The sequence below is a fragment of the Leucopleurus acutus genome (assembly GCF_964270905.1).
Source record: "Leucopleurus acutus genome assembly, chromosome: 11".
Classification (NCBI taxonomy): domain Eukaryota; kingdom Metazoa; phylum Chordata; class Mammalia; order Artiodactyla; family Delphinidae; genus Leucopleurus; species Leucopleurus acutus.
In genome coordinates, this window is record NC_139152.1 from 82,043,516 (window position 1) to 82,058,276 (window position 14,761).

General features: G+C 35.8%; 1 protein-coding gene across 7 annotated transcripts in view; it reads right to left on the bottom strand.

Annotated features, from left to right (window-relative positions):
- ANKS1B (ankyrin repeat and sterile alpha motif domain containing 1B) overlaps positions 1 to 14,761 on the bottom strand; it is a gene marked incomplete at both ends in the record, with an annotated part of 1,174,646 nt that overhangs the window by 662,429 nt on the left and 497,456 nt on the right. For all 7 annotated transcript variants that reach the window (XM_082850046.1, XM_082850043.1, XM_082850045.1 and 4 more), the window contains one exon: positions 7,133 to 7,269. In XM_082850046.1, coding sequence (XP_082706172.1) covers positions 7,133 to 7,269 — 137 coding nt within the window. The remainder of the gene's footprint in view (positions 1 to 7,132; positions 7,270 to 14,761) is intronic.

Consider the following 14,761-nt stretch of genomic DNA (forward strand, 5'->3'; position numbering starts at 1 on the left):
TAAATTTTAGCATATGTATTTTATAACCCTACAGTGCCCAGTAAAATGTTATTCTAGATTTGGCAAGAATTTTATACAACCCCGGTTCTAAACCATTAATAATGGGAGAAATAGTATGGTTTATTATTAAATTACTTTATTATTAGTTCATTAAGCACACAGAAAGTCCAGGAGAATACCCAAAGTATTTAATTCCTTCAAGTTGAGTTGTCATCTGATCGAAACAGAATCCATCATGTGTTGGAGTTCAGGAACAGCTCATCTTTCTGCAAATCATCTCCCTTAGCCTCTTGAGAAAACTGGGCCCTTGACTTTTTCTTTTCTTTGCCCCTCTGGCCTCTTTGTTTTTTCTTCATAGGGTCCCTCCTTAGCTGCAAAAGAGTGCAGCCTGGAATCATTTCATTCTGCTGAATTCTACTTAGGATGGGATTTAAATTATGTGGTAGGATCTGGACAGTACCAGGAGTACCTCAAAATAATCAGAACTTTCAAATTTTCTAAGGTTGGCTTCCTGTTAGTATCCATCTATGTTCATTAAAATATGTTGTTATAATGTTCAACATTAAGCACCTGTTTGAATGATTTATCTATGATAATGTACTAAAATAGTCTCTTTTTCTGCCTCCACCTTGGGTCACTTCTCAAACATCCTCTTCTCTTACTTTAGATTTGATTTGTGTCATGAAACAGAAGAAAGAAGTGGAAAAACACACCCAGCTAAAACTACCACCGAGGGCATAGCCCAAGAAAGCAGTACTTTAACAACCAATGCTTTATCCAAAGTGTCTCTTGCATCTAGTAATGCCAGAATGTTTGAACTTTGGAGCTAATTAGATTTAGTCACTCCTTCTATTATAAAATTTAACATTTCAGTCTCCATCATTCATGTCTCTCTAATCAACTTTCAGTGTCCTCTTTCCTATTCTCTACAACGAGGTTTAATTTCCTGCATCCTGAAATGAAAGCAGAACTGTTTTCTTAACCATGCCCATCTTTCAACACAATGCCATAATACTTTCTTTCCTTTTACCACAAACCTATTCAAAAGATTAATCTACAGTCAGTGCATTGCTTTTCTCCAACTCTTCAACTCTTTGCATCTCAAGCTTCTACCTTCTCCACTTGAGGGAATTTGCATTCTTGAAGGTCTTTGCCCTCATAATCAGCAAATAAAGTGACATTTTGATCTCCCTTTTCCTCCATCTCCCGGCAAATTTTGACAGTATTGACTAATCTCTTCTTCAGTTTTCTTTTCTCCCTTTATATTCATGAAAATGTTTTGTCTTCCTTCTTTATACTCTATCAATGTTCCTTCTCTCTCTCTTTTGCTAAGGTCCTCTTTATCAAGTATATGTGAAGAAATTACTTAAACTTCCTTGTTCTCAATTTCCTCACCTATAAAATGGCAATAATAATATCCATTCCCCCCAAAATCATGAAACTTAAATTATATTAGGTGCTCAACAAATATTAACTTTTTTCCTTAAGTGTAAACATCTCCCAGCATACTACCTTTGGTACTATCTCCCTTCACCATCAAATTCTATAAATGACTATAAAATCTTTACCTTAAGCTCCTACCTCTCACCATAATTCCCCACCAGTATTCCAATTTGTATATCATGCCTCACACTCAGTAAGCTTACAAAACCAAATTTATCATGCCACCCTCTCCTTCATCAAAATAAACTTCTGCTCAAGTTTTTTCTATATCTATTAATATCATTCCCAAATCCCAGCCAACCAGGTATCTTTGACTCCCTTAGGTCTAACCCATCTCTCCACACAGTAATGTTTTATCTAAAATGCCTCTTGCATCAGGTACTATATAAAAAGGGTAAAACATCATAACCAAGACGTATCTAACCAAAAAAATGCAAAGTTGGATTAATATTCAAAAGTAAATGAATGTATTTATCACTTCAACAGAATGAAAGGAGAAAAAAGTCATATGATCATCTAAATATACACAGAAAAAAAATGAAAAAATGGGAAAAAACACTCTTTTATGCTAAAAACTCTCAGCAAACTAGAAGTAGAAGGGTACATACAAGAAGCTTATAGCTTATACTTAATGTTGAAATACTGAATGCTTTACCTCAAAGATAGCAAATAAGGCAAGGATTTCTGGCTTTACCCCTTCCGTGTACCACTGCAATGCAGTCATAGCAGTAAGAAAAAGAAATAAAAGTCATAAAGATCAGAAAGAAAAAAGTAAGACCATCATTATTTTCAGGTGACAGGAGAGGAGAAAACCCTAAGGAAATTATTTTTAAAGGAGCTACTGTAATTTTTAAAAGAAATTATCCAGGTGGCAGGATACAAGGATGATATAAAACTCATTTGCATTTCTATATACCAACAATGAAGAATTGGAAAGTTAAAGTAGTAAACAGTACTAAAGCATTAAGTCAACTCAACGAGGAGAGGAAGGTCTTTTTCCACATAGGAAAAAAATGAATCTCGACTCCCACCTCACACCATACAAAAATGATTTGAGATGGATCACAGAACTAAATGCAAAAGCCAGAACCAGAAAGCTTCTAGAAAGAAAAATATGGGTACCTTTATTTATAACCTGGACAAGACACAAAAAGCACTAACCATGAAAAAAAAATTGATAAATTGGATCTCACCAAAATTAAAATATTCTGTTCATCAAAAGGTGCCACTAAAAAACACAAACTGGGAAAAATATTTGCAGTGCATAAACCTGACAAATGTCTCATATCTTTTGGAATTACATGAGAATTTATAAAGAATTACTACAAATCAACAATTAGAAAATTGAACAACCCCATAAAAAGGATTTGAACAGGCACTTCTCAAACGATATAAAATGAGCAATAGCCACAGGAAAAGGTGCTCAGTATCACCAGTCACCAGGAAAATGCAAATTAAAGCCATAATGAAAAGTCCTTTCATACCCGTAAGAATGGTTAAAATGAAAAAATTGTAAGTGTAAATGTTGGAGAGATTGTGGAGAAATTGAAAATCTCAGATATTTCTGTTGGGGATTATAAAATGGAACTACTACTTTGGAAAACTCTTGGCAAGTTTCTTATAAAGTTAGCTACTCATTTGCCCTACTACCCAACAATCCCACTCTTAGGTATCTATAAGAAAATATATGTATTTACAAATACTTGAACATGACTTCACAGCATATTCATTCATAATAGAAAATAACAGGAAACAACACAAGAATCAATCAACAGGAGACTGAATAAACAAGCTGTACTATATTAATCCAATGGAATACTACTCAGTAAAAAAAGGAATAACATGAGTGAATCCCCAAAACATTACACTGAGTGAAAGAAGCCAGACCTGGACATACACAAAACACACACACACACTCTAGGATTCCATTTATATAAAGTCCAAGAATAAGCAATTCTTAACAATAGTGATAAAAATCAGAAAGCAGTTGTCTCTGAGGCAGGAATAGGGGCCATTGATTGGAAAGAAGTATGAGGTATACCTCTTTTTTCTGGGGGTAACACCAATGTTCTATATATATCCTGCTTTGAGTGGTGGTTACACCTACAAACACAGCTGTCAAAATCCATCAAACTGTATTGTATTCTTCAATTAGGGGAAAAAGATACTTTCACCAGGAGAACTTTAAAAAAACAAAGCCATTACAAGGAACTATAATTATTTAGTAGCCAAAAAAAAAAAAACTTGTATGTCAATAGACCTACCTAAATTTTTTAAAGGTAATATTTTTTCAAGTATTTCAAGTATTTTTTCAAATTTAAAAATAATTTTATTTTCAAGTATAAGTAAGTGAACCCAGCCTTGTGAATTCATCTAAATAGAGAAACTCAGGCTTGTGGGTTAATACACTGGAGAAAAACAAATGAAGCAAGTAGCACATAAATCTTTCAGGCTCTATGAATTGAAAATAGAACGTTTCACAATCTGGAGGATTTTAAGACATGAAAGAGCCCAAAGAAGCAAAGGTAAAAAGATCAAATACAGGGCTTCCCTGGTGGCGCAGTGGTTGAGAGTCCGCCTGCCGATGCAGGGGACACGGGTTCGCGACCTGGTCTGGGAGGATCCCACATGCCGCGGAGCGGCTGGGCCTGTGAACCATGGCCGCTGAGCCTGTGCGTCCAGAGCCTGTGCTCCGCAACGGGAGAGGCCACAACAGTGAGAGGCCTGCGTACCGCAAAAAAAAAAAAGATCAAATACGGGATGCAGAACTAACAGCTATGACTTAATGAGTTAATAAATATGCCAAATAGAATCAAACTCAACAAAGCACCGCAACGTCTGTAGCTTCCAAGTAATTAAAACACCAAACAGAAATACATGAAATGTATAATCAGCTCTACCTCATACTGAAAGCAAGAACTTGGTTACAATGGATATTCTTCATTTATAGTTATGGAAAGTAGCCTAGATAAAGGTATGCATCAGGCAAAGGAGACGTAACCTAACTTGCTCTATCTAATCAGTATCTATTTGTAGTGAATAAGATGAAAAGTCCTGTTTTTATCTCTCATCTATTCTATATCATTCTTCTCACAATAAGGCTAAACACATCTGCTAATGCTCAGGCAGATAAATGTAAATTCATGAATAAAAGTTGCATTTATACTTTTATTTTCAAGGCCCATCACCAGTTTTAAGAGTGAAATGATCATCTCAACCATGTTATTACTTTCTAATTAGTAAATGAAAAAAAAAAGTATTTGAATACCCACAAGTCAATCAAACCACATTCTTGCATTTCCAGACAGAAAAGCCAGGAGAATTAGCAAACACTTCAGAGGGTTAAACCTATGATCACAGTATAGGCTCTTATATAAGCTAACTAATAATTCTCTGTTCTTTGGAACAGTAGTTCTTGACAATGTTCAATGCCTGACACACCTGGGACTTGTCAAAACACACCAGGGAGTCCTCTATTCTATCCATCTAGCTGTCCCCCATCCACACCCTCTGGTCTCTAAACCCTTTCCTGAAATCACATGTCCTACCCCAATACTCCTTCATAATTACTTTCACTTGAATTTTCTATTCTCTGCCCTCTACAGTGAATGAGGAACCCCAGGAGATCAGGACTCATGAGGAGAAATAAGTAATGCACCAATGTCTCTGAGGTGAAAGAAAGGGTAGCCCAATTGAGGTTATATTCTTTCCCAGTTATATACCTTAGCTGTTATTGTCTATAACATACACACATACAGGCTGCATTGGTTCTAATTTAAATACTATCAGACTTAGTTTCCTGACTTTCTCCCTTCATTTTTCCCTCCCTAAATCAACATTATAACATCTAAGAAAGGAAAGTGGAGTCAGTTACCTTCATACACTTTTAAAAATGGACAGAACCAAGGAATGGAGTCAAATGAAATTTCTGGCTTTAAAACTACCTCTAGTTTTCTTCAAAGTTTATTAAAATAAGTTAAAATACAACAAAATAGAGTATGCAAAGGAGGATTCATGGAATAAGGTCCTGTAGAGTTGATTAGATTATGTAGAAAAGAATCTGTTTTTCATTCATTGAATGACCAAATGCATTTACATTAGAGAATTTATATTGGTATAAAGATAGATATGTTTAGTAATAGATTTTATTAACATATATAGGGCAATCTCCTGCATAAATAGTTTAAAATGCTGAAAATGTAACAGCTGCACAATAATACCAGAAACACCTTCATCTAATGAGAAAGACAATGATAATAAATGTGATATTTAGCATCTAAATCTAAGTTTAGTGAGGGTTATTTCTTGAATTAAATGAACTAGGTCAAATTCCCCTGAGAAGGAAGAGGAATTATTGAAGACATTTTTCTCCTGCACATATTGGGACATTGTGTGAAATGTTACCTATGCCTATGAACCTGTACGTTTTAGCCTCATAAAGATGTAACAAGTTATACAACCTAATGAGGATTTTTCTACCCTCTGAACAGGATGGCAGGAGACAATTAATTATTATACCAAAGAAAGGAAAGAAACTTCCAATCAGTTGCACAACTTAGCCCCTTTGGAGTGCCAATATCCTTATCCATAACACTAAAATATACATTCCCTTGGAACTGATAAAGGTTAAACAAAACAATTTGTATGAAAGTGTTCTACAAGCTGTAGTGGATATGTAAAGCTTAAATGCCATTTTACTGATGAGGATGATGATTATAATAAAATAATCCAAAGTTATGGTAAAGAAGGTTAGATATTAAACAAATCATTGCTCATTTAGACCAAAACTACCTTAAAAGACATATTTGTTCTGCAAATTGGCTCAAAGTATTCGTTCATACTATATATCTAAGTAGATAGTGAATGGCATTGATCTGATCCAAAGTTCCCCTCTCTTGGATTTTATGAGGCCCATTCAGAATAAGCCAGGTTGAGAACATCACCAATTCCATGTTCTGAGTCCATCTGTTGGCAAAAATATAATGCAAACAGCTTTATAAGTGCTATTTTCAATGAAATATCACAGAACAGCTTGTCCCAATGATATTTCTAAAGCTTGCCTGCAAACCGCCTACTGGGATATCCAACTGAAAGAGAAGGGGGAAGAGAAAGAAACCCATACAGAAAAGTGACAGGAATGGAAAAAAAGAACAAAGGGTAAAGAGACAGCCAGAGGAAAGTGAGCACTGGAGGAAAATAAGGAGCAATGAGAGGTGCAATATTAAACACAGACAAAATTAGTCTGAAGCCACAAAGAACTGGAAAAAATACGTATATATAAACAACTGGGGTCGAAGGATAAAGAAGTGATCACAAACAATGTGGCATATCCAGAGAAATGAAGACAAAAGGAGAAGGAAACACCAGAAAACATGTAGCAGTTCAATAATTGGAGCAAAATTATTAAAATGTTGTAAGAGAAAAATGACGTGAAATAGCCATTTTTTGTAAGCGTAATTTGTTTTTTCATGTAATATACAAATTCGTTTTTCCAAAAGCCAATACAGATTTCAACGTCTATCATCAGCTCCAAGGGAAGGAAACATTCTCTTCCAAGTCCATTCTTTTAATCTGCAAATCCATTTACTTATTATAAGATAGTCCAGGCATTGCAATATAAATGGTGTACATGCACTGATTCAAAATTGAAATATATTATAGTGCAGATGATGTCATGCTGGACACTTACCTGGGGTCGAATGACTTTTACAATATTTTTGAGGGCAGTGTCAGGGGATGGAGGTGAGCAGTCAGGTGTTGGGCCTGTGGAGCTGTTTCTATGGTTACTAGTTCCTGGAGCAGTAATTGCTACCTCAGAGGCATTCTCTGTGAATAAAAATAGAACTACCATGAACCTAATCACTCAGTTTACCTTTTAAGACTTGAAATTACTTTAGTAAACATGAATTGAGATTTCAACTTAAAACTGGTATTAATTACAAGATCATAGTGAAGAATACACTCAGCAGTATATTTTAAAAATAATGTTTATTGAATGCTTTGTTTTCTTTTAAAATGGTAAATACCTTCCCGTGTAGAAATGTTCCAAGAAGGAAGAGTATTATTATTTAATTCATAATGATAGATCATCCAGCATAATTGTTAAGACTGCCATTATACAAATGACTAAAACCTTAACTAAAAAAATATGTCTTTTATATGATTGAAGTAGTTTTTTTCCATAATATTTCAAGTGAGTATTGATTTTTATTAAAAGGAGAAGTTTCATACCTCCCTGATTCATAAAACCCCAATTCAAGGCTTCTCAAAGCATTTTTCCCAGAAATCCCTCAAACTGTAAAAAAGCATCCCAGTGAATTAAACTTGATGAAAAAATATTGGTGCAAAACAGTTTTATAATGTAGACAAAAAAAAAAAACTATCACTCACAGATAAATATATCTTCCTATATGGTCAAAAACTAAGTGAATGAAATTTCAAAAATCCAAAGTAATCTTCCCTTATGTTCAGTATTGGGGGAGCACAAATAAAGAAAATGATGACTTAAAAATCAGCAACATGTATAACATTTTCTTCCTGAATTTATGTCAAAACAAAATAAGATCAAAGATGTAGTTTTAGAATGTTTAAAATACTGGGGAAAGGATGGAAAATGTTCTGTAAATAACTCCTGCTAGCACACAGAAGTTATATTATTTTGACAACAATTTGGCAATCCCCTATGACTTTTTAGGAAAACTGTTGTAAGCTCAAATCTTCAAAAAATTTACTTCCTTGTTATGTTTTTAATTAGTCCCCAATAATTTTGTTCTAGACAGTTAGCTGAATTGACGTAAAAGTGACTAAGACTGTGACTTCATTAGAGACCAGCAAGTTTCTCTGTTCCATGGCCATTGTCTACAATCCCAAGTGAAAAGCAATAATTTACTAAGGCACCTCTTGCTCATAAAAAGTGAGGGGATGAAACTTTACCCACCACACAAAAATATAATTTAGTCTCACTGAGGAATACAGACATAGGTTCATGAAACAAAAAATGCAAGTGTGATACATTGAATTAAATAGATAATTCATAAAATAAGTCTTAAAAGCTTCCAGAGCTCACTCTTGATTCGGGTTTAATATATATGGTGGGGTCTGAATAAGCATCTCAAAAATAAGCCAGGTTCTGAAAGACGGTAGTTTGTGGGGGTGATCTTCTGAGTAGGCTAAGGTAGTATGAGTAACCACTGAAACAGAGACAAAACATCAGCCAGCAAGAATGACAAGATGCGTTCATTCTCTCTAATTTGTCCCTTCCTCCTTTCATTCATTCAGTCATACATGTAAAAACATTTATTTGGGGTCAATTATGTATTAGGTATTATGTTATGTTCAAAGGATAAATTGGGGGCTTCCCTGGTGACGCAGTGGTTGAGAGTCCGCCTGCTGATGCAGGGGACACGGGTTCATTCCCCGTTCCGGGAAGATCCCACATGCCGCAGAGCGGCTGGGCCCGTGAGCCGTGGCCGCTGAGCCTGTGCGTCCGGAGCCTGTGCTCCGCAACGGGAGAGGCCACAACAGTGAGAGGCCCGCGTACCACAAAAACAAACAAAACAAAACAACAACAACAAAAAAGGATAAATTGGAAAAGAATTTCTAGCCAGGGGTTAGGAGGTATGGAGGGATGAATAGGTGGAACACAGTGGATTTTTAGGGCAGTGAAACTATTCTCTCTGATACTATAACTATGGATATATGTCATTATACATTTGTCCCAACCCATAGAATGTACAGCACCAAGAGTGAACCTTAGTGTAAACTATGGACTTTGTATGATAATGATGTGTCAATGTAGGTTCACTGGTTGCAACAAATGTACCACTCTGGAGGGGGATGTTGATAGTGGGGGAGGCCATGCCTGGTGGCAGCAGGGAGTATATGAGGAATCTCTATACCTTCTGCTTGATTTTTCTGTAAACCTAAAACTGCTCTAAAAAATAAAGTCTAGTAAAATTTTTTTAAATCTCTGCCCTTGAGAAGTATGCAATCAAATGTGGCATCAGACATGCAAACAAATTATAATGCAATATAACTTGAGAGTTAATAACAGATAAATGAAGCATGGTGAAAAAGCAGGGGGAGAAGAAATCAGACTGGCTGGGAAGGAAGATGGTTGTGAAAAGCTGCAGTTTTCAGGCAAGAAAGCTGGGACAGAACACAAAACATGAGGGCACAGAGGTGGAAAGAGCATAGATGAAGCTGGTATATTACATTAGGAAGAAGTTGGAGCTAAGTTTAGATAAGTAAAAGAAGGTTTACTATTATGTTAAGTTTACGCTTAATTCTGTAGGCAATGCAAAATATTGAAGATATTTAAGCAGAGACTGGCATAGTAATGATAATAATAGCTAATGGTTATTGAGCATTTATTATGCTCAGGGAGCATGTTAAATTCCTTTTACTTACTGAAGCTCATTGAAATAGCCTTAAAATAATTCTTTGAAGTAGCTTCTATTATTACCATTCTCCTTTTACAGAAAAGGTAATCACAAAGTTATATTTCCAGTAAGTGGAAGACAAGAAATTCTAGATTGCCCTTCTGCTGGTTAGCATGCCATCGGTATGCAAAAGTGACTGGAAGGGGCAGAGCCTGAAGACTATTGCCATAGTCAAGGTATGGGCAGTCTCTACTTCTGAACAGAGTTAACCAACTCCACAAAAACAAAGTAGAACATGGAGACAATAAGAAAAAAATAATAAAAACAGAAAATGTCAACCATAAAAACATCCTAGGGTACCCTTGTGTGTACTATATGGTATAATACCTGGAAGCAAGGAGATCTGTTAAGACCAGTGACCCAGGATAGATCAGGGCATTTGCATTTGAGTTGGTGATAAGTGGTTGGATTCTGGATGTATCTTGAAGGTAGACTAATAGAATTTCTTGATGTGTTGGATACAGGGTAGAAGAGAAATAGAGAGGGCAGGCATGACTAAGATTTTTGGCCTGAGGAACTGAAAGGATGTAGTTTTGATAAGCAGAAATAGGAAAGACTATTGGAGGAGCATATACTCCTTACCATATCACTTCAGATATTGCCTCTACCCCATTTTCTCTTTTCTCTCCTTTTGGACTCCAGTGAAATAATGTCAGACTTTATTCTCCTTATCATTTATTCTCTCTTTTGTACTTTCATCGTTTTTCTCTCTGTACTGCATTCTGAATAGTTTCTTACACTCATTTTCCAGCTTACTGGTTCTTTCTTCAGCTGTGTCTAGTCTGCTATCAAACCTTTTTCTTACTTTCAGTTATGCTTTTCAGTTCTAAAATTTCTATTTGGTTCTTTTTCAAATACATTGATCATCATTTAGCATTTTCAATTCCCTAACAACATTTTCAGGCTTGCTTTTATTGATTAGAAGCAGCAAGTAAAGTGGGTTTGTTTTTAATCTGTCTGATAATTCCAATATTTGAAGTCTTCATGAATCTGTTTCTGTGTCTCTGTTTCTCACTCATGGTATCCTATTCCATTGTCTGTTTCATCTTCAATTCTGTGCTACTTTTTACTCAACTTTTTGTTAGAATAAAATATACAACATTAAATATCACTCTTTGTCTATTAGTAAATATTAATTCAAAAAAGCATCCAAACTCACATTCTAATACCAGATGCTGGAGTCTGTGGAAAACTTGCCTGTTCAATGTTAGACAATTCATTTAACTGCTCTGAATTTCAGTTTTTCTTTAAAAATGAGGATTAATAACTACATTCTAGGGTTTATGTGTGCAGAAAAAGGTGAGAGAACACAAATGAAAAAGAACTAGCACATAATGACATAGTATGCAGTTAATAAATTTGAGTTTCCATTTTCCCTATTAAACCAAATATTATCAGAATTAAACTAAAATATAGAAGAGGAAAGAAAATCTAGAGGGAAAAGCAAGAAAATAAATAGTAGTACTTTGTAGGTAATACATCTAGAGTAATGACTGTGAGTACTTGGGCAGGATTTGAGACCAGTATCTTAGCTATTAACACAAATTGGTAGGGACAGAATTTTAATTCCAGGAATAAGAGATGATCCCTTGAGGAATGATTCACTGCAAGGGCTGGCACTGTTAAGTGATTTTGCATCAAAGCCAGAAAAAACTGCTGGGTAGTCCATGCAGACTATAAAGCAAAAGCTTCTTGAATGTTTCTTGTAAGTAATTTAATACATAGTACAAGACAGTGGGTAATCAAGTGCTAAATTTAGAAAAGACTCTGTCTCCATCTTCTGAAGCCATGACATGCAGCACTACACTGATAATTTGATTTTATACTACCTTGCATTGTTCATTATCTCTTCCAGACTAGGTTATATTTTCACAGTGACTTATATTTCCTTTATTCTCTCCACAGCTTTTAGCTCAATGCAATCTTTTAAAAATACTAAGTGAAATAAAATGAATAAAACCTGTGTGTGTGTGTCAATGGCAACTGTCATAAATGTCCTTAATTACATGGAGAAAGGTGATCTGGCTTTTATAATTCCATGGTCCTTTTGGAGAAAATCCAAATGAGAAGCATATTCTAGAACATACATAAGAGTCTTAGGAAACTGATTTATTCCTAAAATATCCTTTATTATATTATTTATAAAAACCTACCAATTATCCAGTGGACTTTGCAAAATGACAGCCTATGTCCACGATGGTTTTACATGGTCAACCTGCATTTCACACCTGCAGCTACAGAACATTTCTGATGAAAAGGAAATGAGTTGTATAAAAACTGCTTAGAGCAAATTACTGAAGATACTTGCAATTTCAGATTGAAATGAGACATCTTCTTGTCACATTCCCTTTCTATGCATTAGATTATACATTATAACTGTCAGTTTTCTCTATGATAACAAGCCTAGGAAAAAAAACCCTTCTAATTTACTAGAGCTTTTAGAAGAAAAGTATTCTATGAATACAAAATAATTCATATGCAATGTTACAGAGTAGAATTTTAACATCATTCAATAGCATGTACTGAACAATTAAAGTGTACCAGAAACCATGCTAGTTGCTCTGTAGCTGACAAACAGGACTGAGATTACTTCTGGCTGGAGATTCAGGAAAGGTGTCATGGAAGAGGTGGTGATTAAGGAGTTCTCTGACAGATTAGTGAAATTCAGACATGAAGAAATGAGTGCAAAGGACATTCCAAGAGTTGGAAGTAGGAGAAGTAAAAGGTAGAAAGATGGGAAAGAGGCACAGTTGTGGAATAAGGAAGATTTCAGTTTGAAAAGAATATAATATTCATGGAGGTAATACTAAGAAATGGAGGAGACATATACAACAAATTTGGGCTCTGGAATTAAATAAATCAAACCTGAAATCCTGCCACTTTTAACCTCAGTTTCGTCATCTGTGAAACAGTGCTTTTCTCTTGGTGTTTTTTGTTTGTTTGTTTGTTTTTTGTGGTATGCGGGCCTCTCACTGTTGTGGCCTCTCCCGTTGCGGAGCACAGGCTCTGGACGCGCAGGCTCAGCGGCCATGGCTCACGGGCCTACGCTACGCGGCATGTGGGATCTTCCCGGACCGGGAGAGTCGGCAGGCGGACTCTCAACCACTGCGCCACCAGGGAAGCCCTCTCTTGGTGTTTTTGTAAGGATAAATAAGATATGTGTGTATGTATGTGTGTATTTTAACATATTGCCTGGCACACAGTAAGTGCTCAATTAAAGTAGCTCTTGCTATTATTACCATATACATGTATAATAATAATAATAACTATAACTAGATAGATGGCTTGAGGTATTATTGTGGAAAGTTGAATATAGCACTAAATAATTGTCAAGTATTTAATAATTATTAGTCTAGCAAGTCATGAAGGATAATTTTTTAAAGTATTTATTTATCTGGCTGTGCTGGGTCTTAGTTGTGCCATGCGGGATCTGAGTTCCCCTACCAGGGGTGGAACCCTGGCCCCCTGCATTGGGAGCGTGGAGCCTTAACCACTAAGCCACCAGGGGAGTCCCAAAGTATAATTTTTATTTGTTGGCCTTAAGTCAGAAATTGGCAAACTTTTTCTGCAAAGGTCCAGATTGTAAACATTTTAACCTCTGCAGGCTAGGATGTTTCTTTCATAACTATTCAACCCTGCTGTTGCAGCACAAAGGCAGCCATTGACAATATGTAAGCAAATGGGTATGGCTATATTTTTTTTTTACCTTTCTTTTTTGGCCGTGACACATAGCTTGCAGGATCTTAATTCCTTGACCAGGGACTGAACCCAGGCCCCTGGCAGTGAAACTGTAGAGTTGTAACCACTGGGCCACCAGGGAATTCCCAGGTGTGGCTGTATTATTACAAGAAAATTTTATTTACAAAAACAAGCATAGGCTAGATTTCATTTGTAGCCTATAGGTTGTAGGCCCCTCTCATAAGTACTTCCCATGGAAATGGCCTTCCTTTTAGGGAGAAACCTAGAAGAATGCTATATTATAAATTTACTCTTCCATATTCATATTATACACAAATATTCTTCTCACTATGCAATTAAAAACTAAGGTTTCATTATGAAAGTAAAAATTCATTTAAGGTTTGTAAAACAAATAACATGGTATCTAAAGCAAGGGCAATGCCCTGTGCACAATAAGTGTTCAAAAGATGCTCACTGAATGGATGAATAAATAAATGAATAAGACCAATTGAATCTTTTGATTCTAAAGTAACTTTTAGTAATGGTACATGACCATCATTTCTGGGAAAGAAAGAAGGAAAATCATAAGTAAAATAGCCCAAATATCTTCTCTTCATTATTTTCAGTGAGAAAGTACTTCCTATGTACCATTTGAGGAAGTTAATATTTAACAATTATTTAGGGGACTTCCCTGTAGTCCAGTGGTAAAGAACCCGCCTTACAATGCAGGGGACGCGGGTTCAATCCCTGGTCAGGGAACTAAGATCCCACATGCTGCGGGGCAACTAAGCCCGCGCACCGCAACTACTGAGCTCACACGCCTCAACTAGAGCCCACGTGCCACAAACTACAGAGCCCACACGCCCTGTAGCTTGCTTGCCACAACTAGAGAAGAGAAAACTCGCATGCCACAACTAGAGAGAAGCCCACGCACCACAACGAAGAGCCTATGTCGCAACGAAAGATCCCACGTGCTGCAACTAAGATCCGATGCAGCCAAAATTAAATAAAATTTAAAATACAAATATTTAACAATTATTTTAAAGAATTATTTAATACTCCAAATAGTTAATACATTTTACTTTCTCCTAGTAATGGTTTCTTAAAAATTAGCAATTCTTTCAAATATGTTGAAAACTGAAACACTTGAACCTTCATGACTATCACCAACCACTTTACATATTCAGTAGTATTGATTA